Below are 25,045 nucleotides of genomic sequence, written 5' to 3'. Positions count from 1 at the left end.
TGCTATTAAATAGATCTCCATAGAGAACAGAACAGCACTCCCACTTGAGCTGATATTAATGAATAAGAACGGGTTGCCCTGGCCCTGCCTATGCAAAAAGCTTGAATTATATGCATCATTATCTCATTTTCATGGTCACAAACTTGCCACAGTTCATATTCCTCTTCTGTGTGAGGAGATAGTGCTTTGTACTTTTAAGACCAGAATGAGAGACATGGAATTCAAACATTTACTTCCGATGCACTTCCAAATGCTGCCCTTTTGTGAGCAGTTTACAAGCTGCACAGTAGTAGCTGAAAACCCCCCTTCAGTCAGAGGAAGTGTCTGCCACTGCAAAAGATGTTTGCAATGTTTCATCTCGTAAATGTAGATATGAAGTCGCTGACATCCAGGGTAAAAGCCAGGGCTGTCTTTTTTCCATGTATACATTTCACACTCATTCCTGTTGGTACTCGGAATAACATGGTATCAGCATGTTATTTCACTGCTAGGACATTGACTTAAACCTTTTCGTAGTTTTGACAGTCAGTTTTGTGCCTCCTGCCATAACAGCTCAAACCCAGATTTTTCTTCCTGCCTCCTGCTGCTTCTCACGGCCCTCTGCTACGACTTTTGTGCTGTGTCCACTGGGATTTCAGGTTTCTAGTCCAGCCTGGCAGATGTTCCTTTATGTATCATATGACAAAAGAGTTTTCACCTCCCCAACTGCTGGAGCAGTTGCATTTACACAGTGAACACAGGTCACACAGGTGCATTCACACAGGTGGATAGAGTGGGGTTTATCCACCTGTGCACATCACTACTATGAAAGATACATGTAGCCAGTCTATCAGCTTTCTAAAATTCTCCTCAGCCTCTCTTTATCCTCTTCATATGAGACCTTGCCACTGCTGGTATCATAAAATGTTAGCTGTTTGCTGCATAATTCCTCACAAGCTGAAAACAACACAGATAAAATGACTAAGATGTCAACCTATGTCTGGTGTTTTGCACTGACAAGATCTCATTTTCTGAAAGCTCCTACTTCAGGCATGATGCAGGAGTGGTGGAAATTGGTATTGGCCAGCTTGTCTTCCCAGTTGAAGGAAACACTGTTCTGTGCTTGTGTTTTTATTCTGTACATATTTATAGTTTCTGCCTTTACCCTTTCCCCCTACAGTAATCAGTATGCACAGCAAGGTCTCTGCCTATTGTTCTGCATTTCCCAAGGCTACAGCTCATCCACCATTCTTCAGGCTATGAGAACATTTCAGGCTAAAGACAACATTTCAAGCCCAGCCTTCCACCTGATACTGTTGACTTTCAGTTAATGATGCCTCTTCTGGCAATGGAGTGGCTCATGCATCTGTCAAAATTCAAAAGGACTATTATCTAAAAACAGTGAGACAGCTGTTCGTGCAGTTACGAAGCTGGGTTTTATGATGAGTAGCTGGGAGCCAGGACCTGGGCTTGTCTCACACATTTTGTTGCATCTCTTATGAAGGGATGCAACCTGCCAGAGTGCTAGTCTGTTTTCCAAGCACCAGGTCATGGCATGCCCTAGTGGCACTGCCATTTGCACAATCAAATGCTGCTTGAGAAACCACAGCACCTCCATGCCCAGAGGTCTGCCATGCTCCTGCATTCTGGATTCTCCATCATGTTGCTGGATTCTCCACCATGTTGTAGAGAGAGCACGGTACCAAACACTTCAGTCTGGATGGGACACCTCTTTACACAGTTACATAATCACCCTGTTGTGACCTAATGGAGAACTTCTTGAAGTCTGACAGCCCTACTGCAACGTAGGCCTTTATCAGTTAGTTTTATCTGAAAAGATGAAGAGAAATGAAACATGGAGTGCCTAGCTGCAGAATCAAGTGGGGACTGGCTGCACCCTGCCCTCTGCAATGCCCCCACCTCAGCATCCTGCTTCATTCAGCTGCCCTGTTACCTTTTGCTCAAGCCTCTGCCCTGACATGCTTGAGATGGCCCTCACAGCTCTGCTTCCTACCTCTCTCACCTTTCCTGCTCATGCTCTTGCTGCAGGTGGGCAGAAAAACAGCCTTGCCAGACTCTCTCACCCTGCCCCAAGTCGGGCATTGCCTCACCCAGAGGCATCTAAAATCACACACACTTTCCCTATGTCTTTCTGTGCTTTGAGTATGGCATGGTAACTCCCCTTTGCAGAAGATAAATCCACAGTGCACACCACCATCCATTTCCTTCTCACCATCCAGTTACTATCATTCCAGCCTTTTGCTCTCCTAGACCCTAAAGCATCCCCCACATGGCAGGAAGATATCTTCTCCACTGTACTTCCCTTTATACCCGTTTTCATCAATCATTATAAACGAGACTTGTCTCGAAAACTTACACACTTCTGATCTTGTTGAAGAACTGCTTCATTATAAAAACAAACAAAAAATACTCAACCACTTTCAGAACTCAAGGACATCTCCTGGTTACAGGTAAACACTAAATGAGCAGATAAAATCAACCCTTACCTATTCCAGGCAAACAAGCTGTCTGGAAACACTTAAATTGGCTGCAGAGCCATTTTTATGTAAACCCTGCACACCAACACATCCAGAGACCTTCCCACTGTAGAAGGAAATCAGCTGAGAACGGTCTGAAAGATAGAACTGTCAGAACAGCTCACCCATCAGACTTTTATTAGAGACAGAGATACTCCAGTGGGTACGTAAACCAGTTAAACAGTAAACAATTTTACTTTAGTTAGACTTAATTTTCACCATTACCAATACAAAAATTAAAACCTGTTAACTTCATACTCATGCTTGCCTTAAGGAACACAGTATTCAAAATATTTTCCCTGTTTAGGTGAGTAATTGGATACATGGAGCTTGAAGCAGAAGTCACCTACCGTGATCATCTATCCTAGATAGTAAAATGCCCAAAGGCAAGAAAGTATTGTATGGGTGCTATACAGATCAGTGAGGTTTTCGTGCTGATATGATTATGAAATCCTTATCCCACCTTTTCAATAGGCTCTGGTGCTGCAAGTTAGTCTCATTACTTACATAAATAACTGTGCTTGGAAACCAAATTATTTAAACATTAAACATTTAAACAGTAATCGTAATAAAGAAACCCAAAGTCTTCCGCCTTTCACATGCATGCCTTGCAATTTTTGGACAAGCCATAATTTCTGCTGCAGCTTTTGGGATTTTATTTGCTGCAGCTGCTGCACGGTGTGGAAGCAGAGTGGTTTGGCCAGAGCTCAGGGGTCGGTGTCTCAGAGGAACACCAGGGCTCTTCTGCTTGTTTCAGAGGTGCTTTCTGACCTTGGGGCAGTCATCTTGCTGCATGACTCTCATATAAAATAGATATGAGGCTACTTAACATGCTTGAAAGGCAGAAATAGGAGCCAGTGGTGATTTTCCTGCTGACTTGCACAACCAGGTGCTGTTCAACTGCATTCAAAGGAGGAAAGCAGAAGCAACAGAGAACTTGGGGTTAAAAATAAATTGATGGCAGCAGGGTCCAGGACAAGCTGCCTTCAGCCAAGTTTGCATATTAGTTCCATCTCCTCTAAGCTATGTTTTCAAAGCCCATGCGCTCAAAAAAATCTGTTCTGCAGTGGGGGCTTGAAAACCTGTTTGTCAACAAATAATTAGCTCGCAGCTTGAGTAAGTATGTCCCAGGGGCTCAAACCTGTCTGTTCTTGCCAGGAGCTCTGCCTAGGCACTGACCACAGGAAGAAGCCTGAAGCTTAGCAACCCTGCTGACATTTGCAACAATATCTAAGCAATTACACCCTCGTTTTTATTTAACTTTTCTAAGCTATTGCTGAGTGCTTGGTGCAGTCACCACCATTTGTGCCGAACCCAAACTTTTACATCTCCTTTAACCTAATTAAAATAACCAATTTAAATATGTTCAGTTCCCAGTTACCACTTAGCATAGCATAGCAAGTTAAAAACTTCTCTGGTAGACTCTGACCTGATTATTAGTAACAGTTAAGGACAGAAAAAACTGTGCTGTTTTTAATATAACTGAGAGCTAAAGGGAATGTTTGCTGTGATTTAAATATGCTGAGATGCAATGCCCAAGTTTGCATTGCAGAGATTGCTAGCCAGAAGCAAGACCCAGCTGTTAGGAGCTGCTAACAGGCACCTATGGAGAAGTCCTCTCAGTACAAGTAGTACAAGTAGTAAGTAACTGCGAAGCTACAGATTTCACTCCCATTTTAGCAATTCCTGCTTGTATTTTATAATTTCAGTTTTACTATTAGCCATTTAATTACCGATTCTATTAAAAATTATCTCTCTAAATTGTGTTTTAGCTGTCTGCAGTGAGCAGCTCCACTCCATGGACTTCAGCTGGTTTTCTTGCAGGCATACAGCCATATGCAAGCAGTGTTTTATTGGCATGCAATCGCTCTCTCTGCCCATATAGGACTGAAAAGCCAGCACCTCTCAGGAATAAAGCAGCATTACACACCACAGTGTCCCCCCACTGTGGAAAACTAGCTCTTTATTTCCTATGCAGGATGGTTTTCCTACAGTTCTAGGATACATTTCCCCATTTGGCTTTTGTTCTTGCAGCACTTTGGGTAGGTTAGGCTGCAGATAGCCTCCCACTGCCATCTTTTTTCTCCAGTGACCATCAGCAATGTCAGAAAGCACTTTGAACTGTGATACACACAGCGTGATGGTAAACATAGATGCCTTCACAGAATGGAGGTATTAAGAACTGTATGGCTCATTTCTTAAAAAATGGGTTTCTGGAAAAAACTTAAGCTAACAACATTAGCATCTTAGGTTCTCCCTACAATATCCACTTAAAATTGATGGGGTCTACTCAAGACAAGGAAGAAATCTTGAGACTTGGTATGTGCCAGGGGACTGTCAGGCCCTGTGGTCTCTTTATGAAACCAATGGTGCTGGCACAGCCAGAGTCTGTCTGCACAGACCAGGTTGCAGACACCTCCATATCCTGTGCAGGACCATTGGGCTGGGCACTGGGCCACAGCTTTGCTCGTTACTTTCCTAGTGGTAGGAGAGCAACATTAGGACAATAAACTGTTTATGTGGAAGAGTTATTAAGAAAACAAAAATACTAAAAAGAGAGAAAAAAGTTAAAGATCAAAGGGATAGAATATTTCCCATTCCACCATGAAAATCAGCCATAATCATGACCAGCAACAGCAGGCATGTACGAGTTTTTCCTTTTTAAGTAAAGAAGAAACTGAAGAGGGAGGGACAAGTGGGAAGGAATAAAGGGCTGTAAAAAGGAACCAATTTTAATGCACCATTATAATATTTGAGCATTTTCTCCCTGACAAGCAAATCTGCAGAGCATTTAAGATCCATATGTGACAAAGAGTCAGCCAGAGAGGGAGGAGTGGAAGGAGATGCCACTTGAGCTGGCACATCAGAGGATCTTTAAATAGAAAAGCTTTCAGGGAACTCGGGGTAGGCGCTTACCACACAAAACTTAATTACAGCCATACTCATTTGAAAAAAATATTACAGCCCTCTACTCCCCCCTCCCTTTTTTTTTCTGCAGCAACTGGGTAAGGGAAGGGGGGAAAATCACTAAACCAGCATGGGACTCCAATCCTGGCATCTCCTGAGGGATGCCTTGGGGTGCAGTTGCCAGCTCCCTCTGGGGCTCTGAGTCCCTGGGGAGACATACCTGTTAGTCAGCTCCTCTGCTTCCTCTGGATCCATAGCCTCCTCCTCCTCCTCTTCTTCCTCCTCCTCCTCCTCTTCTTCCTCTTCTTCTTCATCTCCTATGAAGGATGAGGTCTCGGATGCCCTGTCGCACTCGGCACCACGGGAGCCCTCCATTCCCTTCCCTGCTCAGGCCCTTGCCGGTGATGTTTACCCCCAACCCTGTCCTCCCCAGGGCTGCCTGAAGCAACTGTCATCCCCAGTAGCACTCACTTTTCCTGACTCAGGGCAGTCTTTAAATAGAAGGCAGCAAAGTTACAGCACAGAGTCACTGCTGTTCCTACCCTGGCTCCTAGCACCAACCCGATGCCAGGACACGTGGCCAAGTGGCCATCTCTCCAGCTGCTCTCTCCCTTCCCCTGCTGCTGCTGCCACAGAGCCACTTGTACGACAGGGCAGTCAGGCAACAGCAGGGAGAAAGGGGGCCAAGCAGACCTTCCCCCAGTCACCTCTTAAAAATTTGGGGTGGATGGTATAGATGAAGCAGAATGAGAGTTTATCTGTGGCCCCAAGAGAAGGTGCATTTCACAAGTTCTGCCCTTAAATACACCCAGAGTGCCTCTCAGCTTGAGCTGGAAAGGTCAAATACAATAACTAGTGGATGAGCCTCCGACAAACACATTTAATTATTAATACTGTACTGTAAGAGATATCAGATGCACTGTGGTATTTAACTATGCAAAAGGAATGCATTTAAACCCTTGATTTATCAATATGTTAAATCACAGAACATTTAAAACTTCTATTTGAGTGGACTTGAACCAACTACAGTTTAAAGCAAATACAAACTATACTATGATGCAGAGTTTAGGTTAAGCCACATTTACCCTTTATTATTCTGCATTTTACACAAAATGCAGTGCTTTTCACAAACAAAACAGAAATATTTCCAACCTGTACTAGTCAAAATAATGACTTTATTTAAAAAATATTTTTAGAAGAGGAGGAAAAACACTAAGCCCCAGATTTTAAGTAAAGAACTTCCAAGATATTTCAGGTATAAACAACTGTATCCACAGTATAGCTGCAATGCCCCCAGCTTTTTTTTTCATTGTTCTTCAAATAAATAGATGGTTATAAATCAATTAGCAAACTCTTCTTTAAGAGAGCTGTAAGTATAGAAACACGCAGCCATGTACTTCTGACTACAAGCTACCTCTGCACGCTAAATTAAAATTTCTCCAGACATTTCAAAATACTATGTACAGGTAAAACCTTTCTGTTCTCTTGACCCACACAGAGACATACACAATTTACAAGGTGACAATGTAATTTTTTTTGAAAAGTGTATTTGAAACAGATATTAAACTAAACTCTACATTTCATCATGAACATAGTGTACACAACAAAATGTAAATATCCTTCCTCAATTTTCATGTGGAAGAGCATTACAAGTTTTCTAGAAATGCTTATAGATGAAACATACATACATTGTTTTGATTCATTGATACATATAAGTTTTGATTCAGTCTTCAGCACAGCAAAAGAAAGGCAAGTACCAGAAACCCTTCAACTTATTTCCATCTGTACTTCTCACGAGTGAATTTGACCTGTAAATGGACCAAAATCGCACATTCTTTCATGCTCTTCAGATAAGCATCATAGTCAGTAAAATCAAGGGAAATATTTATATCTGAATACACAAGGATTACAGAGAACAAGGCAAAAAAAAAAGTAAACCACAAAATACAGGACAACCCATAGCATGTACAGTACAATAAATCAAGAGTGACATTCTCTGATGGACTTAAATTTAACATCAAATATACTGTGAATTGAGTCCAGTAACCCAAGTTCAAGTAAAACACTAGTTCCAAATAAATGTATGGGACTCACAAATATATTTTATTCACAAATGCTAACTTCAGGTTTCATACAAATCATCTTACATTTTTATATAAATCATCCTTTTATCATCACCCTGCAATGTGAGTCTTAAAATTGATTTATATTTTCTTTGTGAGAGATTTTTAAAAAATAACACCTTATACTGTCCACACACCTAAATGAACTGAGAGTTCACTTACACTTTCACATTTCAGGACAAGTGAGAGCAAGAGCTAGAAGAGAAACTTTAAGTTTCACAGTGTATAGCCTATGCTAGTTCTGCATTACTGTCACCAAATGTGAAGCTCTTGTCAACGTTTGGTCCTACTGTGCATCTCTGAACCTGTTAATTTAGTCCTGAAGGACTGAAGAGAGTTCTCAAAATCCTAGAAAACACAATAGTGGTTTCTGACACATGAGGTAAGAAAAGACAAGAAAACCCAATGCCAAAAAGAGCAGTCAAGAATAATAATTTAAAAAAAAAAGAAGAAAAAGTGCTGAATTAAAGCAGTTGTATTTCAAGGCAATAACAAATCCCAGAGAAGACAACATCTTGCACACGCACTGAAACCTTAGTCAGTTGTGAAAATCACTTTTTACAAAGAGCTCTCAGAAAAAAAATATTCCTGCTAGGATGTATTCCAAGGGATAAGTAGGTAAAAGTTTTTATTTTGAATCTGAGGAAAAGTGAAAACTTAACTTCACTACTAAATTTATGATAGCCATTAGCCATTTTTCACTCTGGAAACCTCCCCAGAGAAGATGAAAACCCAGGTCATTAAACCTCTAACAACTTCAGACTATACAGAACTGAATCCAAAGTTAAAATCCAGCTCCTACCCACTCTCCCCAAGATGTTTATTTTGTGTTATTATATGTGAAGTTTTCTGACAAAGTTGCAGCCCACTTTTTACAAATATTCTATCAACAGGCTTGTTCCAAAAAATTTGGGAAAAAATTTCATCTAGAACTTCTGGTTATTTCATGGCATATCAGAAGGACATAAACTTAAGAAAAAAAATACAAAAGGATTATTTTGAAAGATACAGACCATTGTGGTTACAGACCTTAACTAGTATTAAAAATACCACTGAATTGGTAGGACAATTTTAATAGAGTAGCTCAGAGATGCCACAATTTTTTAAAATAACCTTTTAAAAAGAGTTAGGAAGAAGTGGTTTCAAACATGAAGCATTAATTTAAGGTGTAAAAAATGTTGACACAATAGGTGATGCAATACAAACTCATAAAGTTTTATGCATTTTATAAAGTTTTGTTTCTCACATTCAGCTCTCTTAAAATATATTTTTTCCAACTTTAAACATTTATGTCCCTTCTTATTTATCCTAAGTCAGGAAAGTTTTCAATTTTCTAGACAAAGATATAGCCAATATATTTTTCAAGAAGATACAGCCAACACTCCCTTTCCCCAGAATCTACATAGAGCTTGTAGAGCATCTTTGAATCTAGACATTATCCTGTCCTAAAATCCTGTGCTTCAATTTTACATAAAGTGAATCAAAGTGAATGTTTCACTGACACCCAAGTCTACCATCGTCCTATAAAGAAAGAGCAGTGAGGGTGAACATATTCAAGAAGGAAGAACATTTCAGTGGACTGCTAGAGTCATATTAAAACTGAAAGACAGTTTAAATTGCAGAAGAAAAGTCAACAGCAGAAACAAGGCAAAATTCTACATAGACTAGAATGTGATGATGTGTGTACAAAGTAATCTCACATTGGGCATATAGTTTACAGTACTTAGAACTTCTAAATAAACTAGAACTTAAAAGTTTGCTCAAGAAGACATAATGCTTGTTATTTTACAATTGTAAGAGTTTTCACACTCTTGTTAGAGAATGTAATGAACCAAACTTTTGCCTATTCACAGATGTACTGCAGAATAGCCATGACAGATCTTGATGAATTGCAACACAGGTCTTGCACCTCATGGAGCATTTTCTATTCTACTTAATTATAGGAAACATTTTAAATACTCAGTACAAAACAACATAAATTGGAAAAATAACCCGTATCTTCCATATATAAACTTTATTACACTGGACACCATATAAAGTATTAAACTTAAAAAATGGAAGTACGAATTTGATATCAGTGGTAAATACAGTCTTTAAAATTAATTGGTCTTCAATAACAAATATATGAGACACACAAATTGTGCTATAGGAGGTCTTGCAGTTTTTTGGGAAGAGCTGTAATTTTCAATATTACATATTTAGATTCAATTTACAGTGGCTGACCAATTCACTAACATTTACACAGAATCAAATGAAAAGCCCATCTTATTTTAGCACTGATTTGATTTTGATTGGTCTTCTTATCCAAAAGACACATCACTACTACTTCAAATATGCAAAAGGAAGCACTAAAAATTTTCCTTCCTACTTTGTTTGAATGTGAAGAGTTTATGTGCATTAAATTGAGCTTTTTTACTTCAACTTCTTCACAGTACAACTGTTGCTTGAAAATTCCAGTTTAGACTATAGTTCTTGATATTCACAGTACAACCAACCATAATCTAGCTTAATTCTCATAAACAGTTGCTTTTTATTCCAAGTAAAAGTGAAATAAAACTGGAAAGTGCTAAGTTAAGCAGAAGTAAAGCACAGACTCTCTCTTCATCAAGAAGTTGGTAGTGCACAGTGCCTTAAGGATGTAGTCAGATTTGCACATGGTTCAACCTTGAATGTCTATCTTTCATGGTTAAATCTGTCTGAATTAATGGTTACACAGATCACACAAGAAACAAGTCAGTATATCCCCGTACTTTCCTTAAAATAGATGTATTCCTCTTGTTTGCCGTGAGTTTCTTCTAGAAGTCAACAATGCAAGCATTTTCAGAAAGTATATATTTGAATGAACAGCTGTATTAACAAACACTGATAATAAAATATGCCACATCCTTATAAACATTTCCTTAACAAAAGTTTACAGAGAAAAACAGGTCGTAAAAACCATGGGGTAAGTGCCTCCTGATTTTGACACTGTTCTTTATTTCAGCAGGATCAAAAAAAAAAGGAAAATGAAAGAAGCTAGTTATCTTTTCTGTTTGGCTGCTTTTAAAGGTAATATACAGTTCAGGTCTTTCTTGTCTTGTAATAACCGCCAAGCCTGAGGAAAAAAACCACAAGATTTTTATAAAAAAGACTATATAATCTTTGCCATTAAAACTTAAATACCATTATAAGCAATAAACATCACAGTTCCACAAAATTAAGGTTGATTTTTTTCCCCTTATTGAAAACTATGTCTGTGGGCTGAGGGTTTTTTTTGGTTCATTTGTTTTTGGGATTTTTTAAGGGAAGCAAAATCCAAAAAGTACACAAAACACAATGAACTAATGAAGAAGGTAAGGCCTTTCAAGAACAGATTGAATTTTTTGAGACAGAGATCTTAACAATATTTAAGCATTACACTGGTACTCTAACTGCAAAATAATTGTCTCTATTAACACATGTCCAAGTCCCCAGCAAATGATGTTATGCACTGTCATTTCCAGAACTTAACTGTGTCTCTACAATAGCGTATTTCAACTTTCTCCTATGTTGTAGTGTGAGTTTCAGGACATCTGTTATGCCATGAGCCTGCAAAAAACTGCAGTGTCGCTCCTGTGTTTATACAGAAGTCATTTACTCTCCAACATCTAATGAAAACCACATGAAAAACAATTCTCTCAAAGACGTAACAGATTGCTTAAGCTTATATTAAAAAACAGCGCGGGATATTAAAAAGTTCTTGCACTTTTAGAGCTACTGTAATTTTTAAGGTATCTGGTAAAAAGGACATTTTTTCAGGGCTGTATCACTCTAGTACATTGCTTTCAGACAGCTAGGATCAAACATCTGCTTTTACATTTTTCAGAAAACCAAAGGTTTGAAACAAACTTTGTTTACTGAAAACTCTGAAAAGAGAAGTTCGCTCTGATTTCACAGTACTGTGAGAACCCAAACCACTTCATAAACATAGCTCTAGCAGATTCATAAAATTAACTATTTTATGTACAAGTATGTGAACAATTCAGTATTTTGTATGCTAACATGATTAAAAAAAAGAAAAACTAATGAACATTTCTGAACAGAATTACAAAGAAAATGTTATCCTCTTCTGATTAAGGTGTCTCTTATAGCATTTGCTCTATTACAAGTATCTGGCATTGAATTACTTTTTGCTGGAGAAGCCTTCAAGTTACCTGAAGACCTGAATAACTGGACTAAACATGAACCTCCAAGAACAGCTTAATAGGGGAGTCTTAACTGGTTAAAGCTGGAAGCCAGTTCTATGCACTAATCCCTAGTCATAACTACATAAAAAATAGTCAGATATCTCAGAAAACTAGAATTTGAGTTGCAATTCCAATGCAATACCTATGATAGGAGACAAGCATAAAAGAGAGCTGGTAGAAAAAATTTTCAGAAAAAAGATGCTTAACCAAGGTTTAAATTTTTCCTTGTTTCAGTGTCCTTCTCTCCCCTGACTGGGACAGTGAAAGTTCCTGTTTGAACTACTCATGTTCTAAAATTATGAATGTGTTCTTCCTAAAGAAAAGTACCCATCTAAGTAAGCTACAAAAAATCAGAAAACCCACATTATTTTAGTGGTGATATTTATTAAAAAAAAAGGAATAGTAAGAAGCATAAAATATTATCTATTACCAGTCAAACTCATATAGGAATAAATAATGAATGAAAACAAAATTGTAATTTTAAAGCTATTAACCATTGTTAGGGTTTTACACACACAAGAAAATCTAAGAAAAAAGGTTTTTACTATTTGAGTATCCATTTTAGTGTAAACCTGAAGTTTAATGGCAGACATTAATGAATACTCCTAGGAAATTATCTTTCCACATTTATTAAAAAACCACATTTTTATTACCCACAGTACAAAGTATAAAACATCAGAAATGGGCAGGTTTAATGACTAGCATTTAAGATAGTATAACTATAATGAAAAACAAAGTGACCAGAAAAATTACATGAGATGAACTTTTTACCTGTGCAAATTCATCTCTGATCATATCAAACTTCTGTTTCTCATGTACAGCTCTAGCAGTATTTGTCCCATCAAAGGGCTCTGAAAAATCAAAAAAACCACGAAAACTGTTAAAAAAATCTAGAGTTTGGTTGTCTTTACTAACCAAGCATATAATTGCTTCCCAAAAGTATTTTAAATAGTCAATTCCTCTTTGGTTCTCAAGCTTTCCTTCTACATAACATTTATAAAAAAAAAACCCAAACCAAAACTAAACTAAACCAACCAACAAAACAAAACAATCCCCCGACAAGAACAAAAAAAAACCAAGACAAAACAAACAAAAGAAAATAAAAAAAAAAAAAGAAAGAAAAAAAAGAAAAAAAAAAAAGAAAATAAAAGGAATAAAAGCCCCAAATACTGAATTCTCTAAATGCCCTGAATGGACAACATCATCAGGGAGTTGGCAGATAACACGAAGCTCAGCAGTTCAGTTGACTCTATAGGACAGGATGCCATCCAGAGGCACATAGACAAACTTGTGCAGTGGGTCCATGAGGATCTCATGAAAGTTCAACAAGTGCAAGTACAAGATGCTACACCTGGGTCAGGGCAACCCCAGACACAAGTATAGTCTGGGAGAAGTCACACAGAGCAGCCCTGCCCAGAGGGGCTTGAGGTGCTGGTGAGTGAGAGGCTGGACGTGACCCAGCCATGGGCACTCCCAGCCCAGAGAGCCAAACGTGTCCTGGGCTGCATCCAGAGCACCGTGGGCAGCAGGGCCAGGGAGGGGATTCTGCCCCTCTGCTCTGCTCTGCTGACACCCCACCTGCAGGGCTGCATCAGATCTGGGGTCCCAGCACAGGAAGGACCTGCTGGAGTGAGTCCAGAGGAGGCCACCAAGATGGTCAGAGGGATGGAGCAGCTGAGAGAGCTGGGGTTGTTCAAACTGGAGAGTAGGCTCTGGTAGAGATCTTATAGCACCTCCCAGTATATAAAAGGGGCCTACAAGAGAGCTGGAGAGGTACTCTTCACAAGAGCATGTAGTGATTGGACCAGGTGGAATGGCTTTAAACCAAAAAGGCCAAGCTTAAGATTAGGTATTAGGAAGAAATTTTTACTGTGAAGGTGGTGAGGCCCTGGAAGATGCTGCTTAGAGAAGCTGTAGATACCCCATCCCTGGAAGTGCTCAAGGCCTGGGTGGATGTGGCTCTGAGAAAACTGGTCTAGTGAAAGATGTCCCTGCCAATGGCAGGGGAGTTGGAAAGAGACACTTAAAGTCCCTTCCAACCTAAACTATTCTGTGATTCAATGAATGCTCTAATGATATGTAATTCAAAATAAACTCAAGTTATTATTATCTATTGAAGCATAACTATGATTGTGCTGAATTTATGCAGTAGTAATTACCTTCTACAGCTCAACAGTCTGTGATAACATATCAGACTATGATTTTCCATATTAAAATATTTTGAAATTTATTACACATGAGACTCTTGGAACTATTCACTTTAGGTTCATCTAATTCAACACTTTCTCAGTGAAATACTGAGAATATAGCAAAATTTTTACTATAACTTTTTATATAAGACATACCAACTATTGTAAAATATATTTTATCACTTGATACCTATTCTGCAATATTTGTTCAGAAGTTATCAATTTGGGGGTTCTACTTCCTAACTGACTACAAATTAATGTGATGTTTCCCCCCCCGCCCCTTTTTTTTTTATCCTAACTTAATTAATAGTTTGGAACTTTTTTAATTGCAAGACTAAAAAAGTACTTCTTGGTACTGATAAGGTTGCCAACATTAAAGCAATTGATACTAAAAACTTATGATGCAGGGACTATGCATTACAGGGACTATGCATTACAGTGTGCTACAAAACAGATCTTATCATCTTTTCTTCCTTAGAAGAGAACTGCCTAAATAGCATTGTATGTTTCACACTAGTAGAATGTTTGCAAGTCCTCAAGGACCACAGAATTACAGAAGTATTTGTTAGATCACATACATTTTTTTGTAATTTTTGTTATGAATTACTTTTATTCAGACAGTGATGCATAGTAAAATAAAGCCTTACAGAGACACCAGAAAATCTTGTGCCTTTATGGAGACTAGAATTTCAAATTTGGTACATACTCCATGGATTTAGGTTTTTATTTCTGCTAGCTTTTTACCAAGCTAGCAGAATTCACCAAGAAATTTTTTTCATGCAATAAATGTTGTATTTAGCAGTTTTCTAAAAGGATTCTTTTCAAACTACTTAGTTTTCAGTGGACAGTTACAGGCAGATTTATTTTATTTTAGAATGCATCATGCTTCTAGTTTAGAACAAAAACTGGCAACCAAATAAAACATACACAGTCCTGTAATGTCAGTCCCATTATTTGAGAGCATGACCTAGTATAATTAAGAATTTCATGTCTCTTACTGTGTGAACAAATACAGTATTTCATTTGTGTACCATAAGTGTGATGGTAACTGCTTTTTTAATGCTAGGACCTTGATATTGAACCAGGTTATATCTATATTTTAAAGCAACAAGGGCTGAACTGTACAATCTTCTGAAACCATCAGCAGAAAAAAGGCACTCTAGTCACAAAAGCTAACTCACATCTTCCCTTTAATCTTCCTGCATATTTACTGTCAAAAGAGAAACTGGTTTTTTGAAGCACAGCAAGAATAATTTTACAATCAGCTACTCTTTACACCACTATACTTTCTAACCATCAAGACAGTAAGAGTTTATTATAAGTTACTTTCTTCACACAGAGAGATGAGACTATTAAAAGAAAAAAGTAACACAGATTTAACACTGATGCTTGAGGGAAAGGCTAAAGGGAATAATTTTTCCAAATAAAACTACAAGATATCATGTAACTTCAGAACTGTTGCTGACCAAGCCCTGAGGAATTATTTTTAAAATTATTTTTAGCATGTGGATCTGGAAGACTTGAAACTACAAATATGGATCAGGTGCACTTAGATGGCTTCTGATTTGATTTCCCTAAATGATTATCAATGTAATTATCTCAAAAATTTCCACATTTCTAGCTTTTCCTTTTTCAATAAGACAGTATTGGATATTACTTGATACAGACAAGATGTGCAACTGGACAACTGGATGACAACTGGACCTAGAATAGCCACTAGTCATTTAGAGCTTCTGACAAGGATTGTTCAAAATATTACCTAAAAGCAGGGTTCTCTGTATCTTTGTATCCCCATCATGGTAAAAGCCTATCATATTTTAAAGTGTCTGGAAAGAGCATGTCTACTGTATTTGTTTCTCTAACAGCAGAAATACATGCGAGAATCAGCCTTAAGGCCCATAACATTTAAAACAGAACACAGTTTTTCTTTAGCTAATCTAAATACAGTACTACGTGCAGAATTGTGGAAACTTGCAGGCACAGACTTGTGTAATCTATCAACAAATACATTTTAGATATTTAAAAATATATGCAATAGTGCCAATTACTGAAATTTTACTCTGCAAACAGGAAAATTTGACAAAGACTTGGAAAACAGAATATATTGGCATGTTTAGCTAACTTTTGAAGTCTTCTCAAGTACACAGAAATTTACATATTTTATTAACCTAGTTCAGCTTAACAGCTGTTATAAACATGAAGTCTACTTTGAGTGAAAGTAGGAGATTCTATTTTTCCCTCCCAAATTAGAAGTAAAAACTTGGTATGTGAGGCTAAACCCAATAAGTCTTGAACCAAGGAAGGAATCAAATATGTTACCTATAGGTAATTTTGCCTTTTTTAATAGTTCAAACAAAATCGCTTTAAGGAAAAGTTGTGCGTAATCAAGACCATTAAATGCAAAATCGAGCGTGTCTATTTTATATGTTGATTTTTTTTCTATTTTCCAGTCTGGCAGAAAGATAACCTAATTATTCAAGCACTTTGTAATGTTATAAAATAATTGAGAACTTGAAACACACAGCCTCCTGCAACACAGTGGATCAGCATCATGTGACAGCAGCAAACATAGTTGCCCAGCATTCCCACCTCCCACATTCAGACCAGAGCCTTGGCAATGCCTCACTACGCTATTCTGAATCATTTCAGCTGTGCAGATACTCTAATTCTCACATTTCTCAACTCTAAGACTACAGAGTCCAGTGCAACCATATTTCAGTGTGTTCTTCTTCTATAGCTTTTGATTTTTCCTCAAAAGGTCAAATAAAGAACAGGAATCCCATCACGTGGCTTTACATTGACATTCATATAACTATGGCCAAGTTGGTGGGCTCTAGACAACAGAATAACCAAGCTCACCAGCAGGTGAAATTGACTGAAGGTGATTCTCTGCATAGAGCAGCACAAACGCAGAAAAGTACATACATATGCCAACCCTAATTCTCATCAGTCTTGAAGAATGTCCAGCCACAGGACTTCTGCCTTATTTTCCTCCTCCCCCAGCAAAATCTTCTCAGTAGCTAACAACTTTCCCCATACCATTTTTCTCCTGTTTAAGTTATATTCCTATTTCATTCTGAGACTTCAACCCTTGATATACTCATCCTAATAATCTCCACTGATTTGTATCCAGGGCCCACACCACCTCTCCTTTGTGACAACTGTTTCCAGTTACACAGCAACTCTCAGGTCCTTCCTTACTTTCCATTCTCCTTACATCTCAATCCTTCTCTCGGTCTATCAGCTTATTTTTCCTTAGTGCAGGCTTCATCTCCTATGTATGCTTACCTGCTCATCTTCTCCATATACATTTCCCATGGCAGCTGAAAGGTGTCACTAGCATCTGAATCAGGTTGCCTGTATAGTGGTCCTGCTCAGTTCTGTACTGAGACAGCTGAGACCTGCAACTCCAACAGGTAGCCTGGGTTTACCCTCCAGTTCTGGATGGCATCATGTAGTCTCTGTATAAAGTCTACGTTCACTAGCCAAAAATACTACCTACAAGGGCATCAACATATACATAACCTGATCACTGCAATGCCAGAGCATTTCTAGAACAAAGACAATTCTTCAGGAATAATCTGAGTATGTGCCTAATGTGTTTTTTCAGAAGTTCAAACTTAGCAAAACTGACAACTAGTTTTGTTGAACAGAAAGACACACACTACTGGTATAAAGGCCATTCCTTATCAAAGTCTTAAGCCCTGTTCCAAAAGTAACAGGGCGATGAGTGCTCTTGAAGAAAAGGTCAGGAGTACTATTTTTAAACACTTTAGAACTTAAAGCTTCCTTCTCAAATGTTTTTGACAGGACTGTTTACAAGCTATTTACACTGGTTAAACTTCTTTCTCTACTAATGCAATGTATTTCTCAAAACACAACCAAGGCAAAATCTAATTGATAGATTTATGTATTTAATGTCTTAAAGTTAAAAATTAAAATGCAGCTTCATATTTTACCTTCTACACAAATAAATTTGTTTCTCCATTCAATACCATCAGGTCTTGCAATAGCCTTGGCCTCACGAACTGAAATCATTTTATGGCTCCAGCTAAAGAAAAGGAAAACAAATTGCAAAAAATCTTAACTCTTAGTTCTACATTCAAAGTATCAGTTTACATTAAAAAATTGTCAGATTGCAATGTCATAAACCTGAATAACACAGTATTTTATAATAATGAGTAATTTAGTTTAAGATCATGGGTAGGAAACAAGAAAATTTTTCTACTCATCAAGTTCAAGTACAAAAAGCATCTTCAAAACAGAGCATCACAGGTATCCATGAGTAACATATATTCACAATGGAATTCTTTCAACTAATAATGTCAAACTAAATTTCCACTGTCACCTACATTTATTTCTATCTTCAAAAAAAATTACAGAATCAAATCTTTCAGAATTTTCTGTAGGAAGAAAATAAATGTAGGGAATAAGTGCAAACAGGTCACACACTGCATTCCATAAACAATACTCAATAGCATAAAGATTTGTAGAAAAAATTTGCTCATAGGCCTTCCTTGTGCAAGGAACCTATTACTAGAAAGTTTCAACACTTCATATATGCTGAATTTTAGATCTGCAAGTACAACAACTCTCTACCACTTTCTGCAGGCAGCATTACAACAACAAAACAAGGAAATTACCACACTTAAACAGGAACAGCACACAGATTATAGGGCAGTCTTTATGATGTGCCACCATCTTCATGATGCTTGGCACAACAATATGCCAAACGTAACGGGAGACAAAAAAAATCCCCTTCCAAATTTATGTTATTATCTACCCAGCCACTTCTCAGCTACTCTTAACTAAAGAGAGCAGCTCATCGTGCATGCCATCATGTGCCAAATCCAAGACAGGGGACTGGGCCCCAGCAGGAGTTTATGAAAGGCAGATCCTGACTGACCAACCCCATCTCCTTCTGTGACAAAATGGATATGGGAAGGGCTGTGGATGTAGTCTACATGGACTTTAGTAAATCCAGTGACACCATCTCCTGCAGCATTATCCTGGAGAAACTGGCAGCTGATGGCTCAGGCAGATACACTGTTCTCTGGCTAAAAAACTGCCTGGATGTCTGGGCCCAGAGTGAAGTTACATCCAGCTGGTGTTCAGTCACCACTGCTGTTCCCCACAGCTCAGTACTGGGGCCAGTTCTGTTTAATATTTTTATCAGTGATCTGAATGAGGAGATCAGGTGCATCCTCAGTCAGTTTGCAGGTGACACCAAGCTGTGTGGGTTATTGATCTGCTGGAGGGCAGGAAGGCTCTGCAGAGGGATCTGGACAGGCTGGTTCATGGGCTGAGGCCAATGGTGTGAGGTTGAACCAGGCCCAGTGCTGGGTCCTGCCCTGGGGTCACAACAACCCCAGGCAGCTCCACAGGCTGGGGCAGAGTGGCTGGAAAGGAGCTGGGGGTGCTGGTGACAGCAGCTGAACATGAGCCAGGCTGTGCCCAGGTGGCCAAGAAGGCCAATGGCATCCTGGCCTGGATCAGCAATGGTGTGGCCAGCAGGAGCAGGGCAGGGATTGTCCCCCTGTCCTGGGCACAGGTGAGGCCACACCTCAAGTGCTGTGCTCAGTTTTTGCCCCCTTATTACACGAAACTCACTGAGGTCCTGAGGTTTCTCCAAAGAAGGCCAATGGAGCTGAAGGCCCTTATGAGGAGCAGCTGATGGAAATGGGTTTTTTTATTCTTGAGAAATGAAAGCTCAAGGAGGACTTCATCCCTCTGTACAACTACAATAAGGTTGTAGCCAGGTGGGAGTCAATCTCTTTTGCCATGTGTCAAGGAAAAGAAGAAATGGCCTTAAATTGCACTAGGAGAGGTTCAGATCAGATATTAGAAAACGGTTTTTCAGTGAAAGAGTAAACAGGCATTGAAGTAAGTTGCACACGGAAGTGATGGAATCACTATCTCCGGGAAAGTCCAAGAGATGTCTGGATGTGGCACTTGGGAATATATTACAGGGGTGCTTACAGAGTGCTGCATTGGCAGTTGGATTAGATGATCTTAAAGGTCTCTTCTAATCTTGATGATTGTGTAAACCAAGGAGCTACCACACCAGTGAAACAGCTGGACCACCAATACATCACCATATGTCCTAACTAAATGGGTAGAAATAGCTGGGCAATGTACTGCCAGCTGTATCAGTCTTATACTGGTCTGTACACCTGACAGATGAGCTGGGCTGGGTACATCAACCACCTGCAGTAAATCTGCAGATATCAATAGTAAATTAAAATACTGTCTATAAGTCATCAGTTAAATATGAAAGAATTCTGTTCTCCCTAGACCACAGATCTGCTGTCGTAACTCCATTAAGTCAATGATGACAAGACAGCTAAAAATCCATGACCGTAATTTTTCAGATTATCTTGAATACAACTCATTAGTAAAGCCTCCTATGGAACTCAGTTGTTTGAAGAACTTTACTTCCTCAGGACACATCATTTAACTATATAAATAGGGCTCGTTTTTAAAAAATGCAGGACACAGCACATGAAAAGATATAGGATACCTCAGTTTGTATATTTAGCTTTCTTTTGATATATTCTTTAGAAAATTAGTAATGATGATGATCTTTTCTAGCATTCAATATAAACTAAAGCCTCCATTCTAACCCTTCATCCTTCCTCTTCTTAACTCCCACAGTCGACTACTGCTGGGATAAACAGAGATAATGTGAAGCATCAAATACTTTTCTATCATGTCTTTTAATAATCAACCATCAACACAGGCTTAACTCAGATGAATTGCTCAAAAAAACATAAGCACACACACACACAAAAAGACAAAAGATAAAACCCCTGTGCTTAGAGCTTCAAACAAGCTTAAACTGTAGCTCAAGAACACTGATTGTGAGCAGAAGTTTACAGCTTGCTTTTTTTAAAAGCTTATTTAAAAATCAGAGATCCAGGCCTGTGGGGGGGAAAAAAAAGAAAAAAAGTCATGCAAAGAAGTATTTGATCTGTATTTGGCAGATTACAGGCAGTATATATATATATAAGCAGTATATATATACTATACAGGCAGTACTAGTTCACTTGAAGCAGTAATTCTTTTTTTCCTAGGCTATACTTGATCCCTCAGCAAAAAAAAAAAAAACAAAAACACTTTTATAATACACTCATTAAACAAAAAGCAAGAAAAACGTGGCATTTCTTGCTATTTAAAAATACTTATATTTAAATATGAAACTAAAAAGCTTTTTATTTAAAATTGAAATTTGAATTTGAAAACAACTCTCTTATCTGACAGTCTTTGCAAAGTTGTCTTAGTACCAAGATCATACTGAATTAGAAATTAATTATGAATAGCAAATTATTTGTATGTCAATTTTAGCCACTTTGGCTCACATATAATAACTTCACTGTTGCCAATATAAAGCAGATATTCTCCCTGCACACATTTTCAACCCATAAAGTTACCAATGCCATTTAAATAGCTATTTCAATTATCAGTTATTTCTGCTGTGACTGACTACATTAGGTATGTGATCTTCATGGCAAAGGCAAGTATTTGAAAGAAGACCAGGCATTTGCAGGTACGTGTATGACTACAGTACTAACAGAATAAAAGGCTTATCCTTTCCAGAGCATTCTTACACATTAAAGCCACCTGTATAAACACAATAAGATGTGTACAAGCTGCAAACATATTTAATTCAACACAGTATTAAAATGATCCCTTTATTACCTTACCAATTCTATAGTGAAAAGAATTGCAAGCATCTTCTCACTGAAATTTTATATTTTGTCATTAGAATGTAAATTAATCGCCCACGATATACAAATCAGTGAATGATCTTAAACAACTTCTACTTAACCTGCAATGGAAAATTTAAGGGAAGTAATCACAATACTTTGCAATCCCCTGCAAGGGGAGCAGCACCTTGCTTTAAGGTCTCACTTTGTAAGGAGACAGCCAAGTGAAAACCTGCTGCCTTCACTCACAGTTGCAGAATTGAAATCAGACACCTCCTTCAGAGGGGCTGGTAAACATGATTCCAAATACTTGCTTTGGAGAGCATCTACAATTTTTTTCTTCATCACATTCATTACTTAATCAGCAGACGATTTTAAAAAGTTAAAATGAAGTCATAACCATAGCCAGCTGTATTGTAAGAAGTATTACACAGACTTGAACTCGTTATGGCGAGATAATTAAACAACAAGGCAAAACAAGCTTTGCCATATATGGTGTGTTATTCTAATGCATGCTGCAATCTCCAAATCACATTTCTTTGGAGTCAGGGATGAAGGGGTATAAAAATTACTTCTTATGGACACACTGAAAACCCTAGAGTAGGACTGTGGAAAAGGTTGTTTATAAATACATGGCAATAAACAATTTTCTCAAACATCTTACAGCGTAAATAAACAAAACAGTTTAAAAGTATGAGGGAAAATAAACACAGCACAAGGACTTATGTATGACTGCACAGGATGCAAAGCTCCTGTATCTTCCTTTGCTACACTCTTTAAGCCCATCCTGTCCTACATTAAGTAAAATAAATCACAGATTTTAACTAAATGGCCTAATGACCATTGCTTGAAGATCTAGTGGCCTTTGCCAGAGTGATGGAGAAGTTTAAAACAATATATCTCCATCTTCTCTTATCTTCCTGACCGTTACATGAAAAAGAGATCAGTAGTTAAATATTCTAGGCAGGTGTCTTCAGTGATTTGTTCTGTTCAAAATTTTGATCTTTGTACATGATCTGATCATTCTTGATTGCATGCTGTTCCTTTAGCAAAACAGTTCCTGTGTATCAAATCTGGTAGTGCATCCTAATCCACAGATAAAAGGCTACAAAAATTACTTTTGCAAAAATTGAATTCACTCTCTGTAGCAATCTTTTCATCAAACGTGACAGTCCAACAGGGAAAGTTCAGTGGTCCACTACAGATCATATAATTATAGCCTCATTTAACAGTCATGGTGTCTGAAATATAATCTCAAAATTTTGGTGCATGAAGACACTAGGAAATGTTGCACAGGGAAAACAAACACTGAAGAAACTACTTACTACAGCAAAGAAAATATTCAACACACTCTAACACTACCTCTTACATGAAAGGCAAAACTAAGAGCCCTGTGTTGTGTGTGTTTGCAAGTTGAACATGAGCCAGCAGTGCCCTGGCAGCCAGGGGGGCCACCTGTGTCCTGGGGGCATCAGGGACAGCATCGCCAGCCGGGCAAGGGAGGGGGTTGTCCTGCTCTGCTCTGCTCTGGGGTAGCCTCACCTCGAGTGCTGCGGACAGCTCTGGGTGCCAGAGTGTAAGAGAGACATGAAGCTATTGGAGAGTGTCCAAAGCATGGCCACAATCATGAAGGGCCTTGTGGGGAAGCCATATGAGGAGCGGCTGTGGTCATTTGGTCTGCTCAGCCTGAAGAAAAGGAGACAGGGGAGACCCCATTGCAGTCTGCAACCTCCTCATGACGGGAAGAGGAGGGACAGACACTGATCTGTTCATTCTCATGACAGTACTTAAGGTAACAGCATGAAGATGAGTCAGGGAAGGCTTAGTTTGGATACTAGGAAAATATTTTTCACCCAGAGGGTGGTTGGGCAGTGGAACAGGCTGCCCAGCAAAGTGGTCGTAGCACCAGCCTGATAGAGTTCAAAAAGTGTATGGACAATGCTCTCAGGCATGTGGTGTGAATCCTAGGGATCATCCCGTGCAGGGCCAGGAGCTGGATTCAATTATCCTGATGGTTCCCGTCCAACTGAGCACATTCTATGACTCTGTGATTCTATGTATTTAATTCTTGCCCTCATTCTCATTTTTACTGTTGTTTCCATCAGCAACTTCAAAGCAAAGATAACAGATCCTGTGGCTAGCATGAGACTACTTTTACTTTCACTAGCTGGCTATCACACACACAAAACCTTTTAAACACCTTATTCAGATTCCTCCCTATGGTGCACAGATTTGTCTTCTCCAGTCAATGAAACTACATGGAATTTTACTATCAATTCTATTACAGGATTTATAGTTGTCAGTGATATACAGATACAGAGTACACCTGATTAAATCTTATTTCTGTAACAGAAAGAGTTAAAAATAATATAGGCTGCTGCATTAAGTGCATCATTTCCTCAAATGACTTCTCAGCTATGTAGGTAGCACTTTCAACACAGGAATTCTAATGGCTATCTTTACTGTTGCTTTTTTTTTTTTTTTTTTTTTAAGACTATCACAAGTGAAATGTTTAAATACTTAAATACTGAACACTAGAAGAACACCAGATAGTCTTTTTATTCAGTTGTTTTTTGAAACATTTTCTTCCCTTGACATCAGCAACTATCCTGTCTTTAATATCTACTTTTTCAAGCTTTGTTTTACCCAGAAGCTCCTCTGTGTGTCCATGAATAAATTGAGGTAGGATTTATAATCATCACAAAACCAGTATTTAGGGATTGCCATCAGCTCCAACACTAATATTGCAGAATTTCTGGTCTGCATATGTCTTAGCATATCCTGTCTAATAGCACAGAAAAATGAGGTTGTTCTGAGCCAGCCACCAGCTTAGGCAGAAATCTGGTCTTGACTATATTCACAAGCACCCAAACCCAGGAAAGTCAAACTAGGTCTTTTTCCTGAGGACAAGATAATCTCTGCTACTTCACACAGGCAAACCATAAAATTCCTTACTGGAAAAGATACTTACTTTCGTATAAGAGAAGATTAACAGCTTGTACAGTCAAGTAGGAAAAGATGCACATAGTATCCCACATAAATTAAGAACCTAAGTGTCTTCTCATTTGCCTCTCTAGCAAACATAACCTTGTCAACTGAAAAGACCAGTACTTGGAAGAAACATTTAAGACAAAAGACTGTTCTCCTGTCTGCAGAGATCATTGAAAGAAAATCTTTTACATGAAAATCTCTCAGGAAGGCTTAAGCATTCACAAAATGCAGTTGGTTTATGCACTACTAAAGGCCATACGGATTTAGCTTACATATTTCAGATGTACACCTCAGAAATGCTTTAATGACTTTATGGTCTTTCACTTCTTATTTTAAAGTAAATTATGAACACTTCCAAAATTATGAGTATCAAATTGTATGTTTGTTCTCCTTCCAAGAAATGGAAAT

The 25,045-nt window shown here is 38.4% G+C and overlaps 2 protein-coding genes across 4 annotated transcripts in view; both read right to left on the bottom strand.

The window, feature by feature from the left end:
* Positions 1 to 5,897, bottom strand: part of CMYA5 (cardiomyopathy associated 5) — a 45,523-nt gene extending 39,626 nt beyond the window's left edge. Inside the window, exon 1 of the mRNA XM_058864199.1 lies at positions 5,644 to 5,897. Coding sequence (XP_058720182.1) covers positions 5,644 to 5,798 — 155 coding nt within the window. The 5' untranslated portion in view covers positions 5,799 to 5,897. The remainder of the gene's footprint in view (positions 1 to 5,643) is intronic.
* Positions 5,898 to 6,578: 681 nt separating this feature from the next.
* Positions 6,579 to 25,045, bottom strand: part of TENT2 (terminal nucleotidyltransferase 2) — a 50,817-nt gene continuing 32,350 nt past the window's right edge. Inside the window, exons 13-16 of one of the 3 annotated variants that reach the window (XR_009276103.1) lie at positions 17,900 to 17,991; positions 17,229 to 17,341; positions 12,523 to 12,602; positions 10,492 to 10,640 (exon numbers count right to left, since the gene is read on the bottom strand). Coding sequence is in view for 2 of the 3 variants with exons in the window: in XM_058826451.1 (XP_058682434.1) it covers positions 10,566 to 10,640; positions 12,523 to 12,602; positions 17,900 to 17,991 (247 nt within the window). In the remaining variant the exon portion in view is untranslated. Of the gene's footprint in view, positions 10,641 to 12,522; positions 12,603 to 17,228; positions 17,342 to 17,899; positions 17,992 to 20,779; positions 20,862 to 25,045 lie in introns of those variants that run through there. The other 2 variants (XM_058826451.1, XM_058826452.1) reach the window with 2 other exon arrangements.

Source organism: Poecile atricapillus, chromosome Z (assembly GCF_030490865.1).
Source record: "Poecile atricapillus isolate bPoeAtr1 chromosome Z, bPoeAtr1.hap1, whole genome shotgun sequence".
Lineage (NCBI taxonomy): Eukaryota > Metazoa > Chordata > Aves > Passeriformes > Paridae > Poecile > Poecile atricapillus.
Note: the sequence above shows the minus strand (reverse complement) of the source record. Positions and strands in the feature narration are given on the sequence as shown.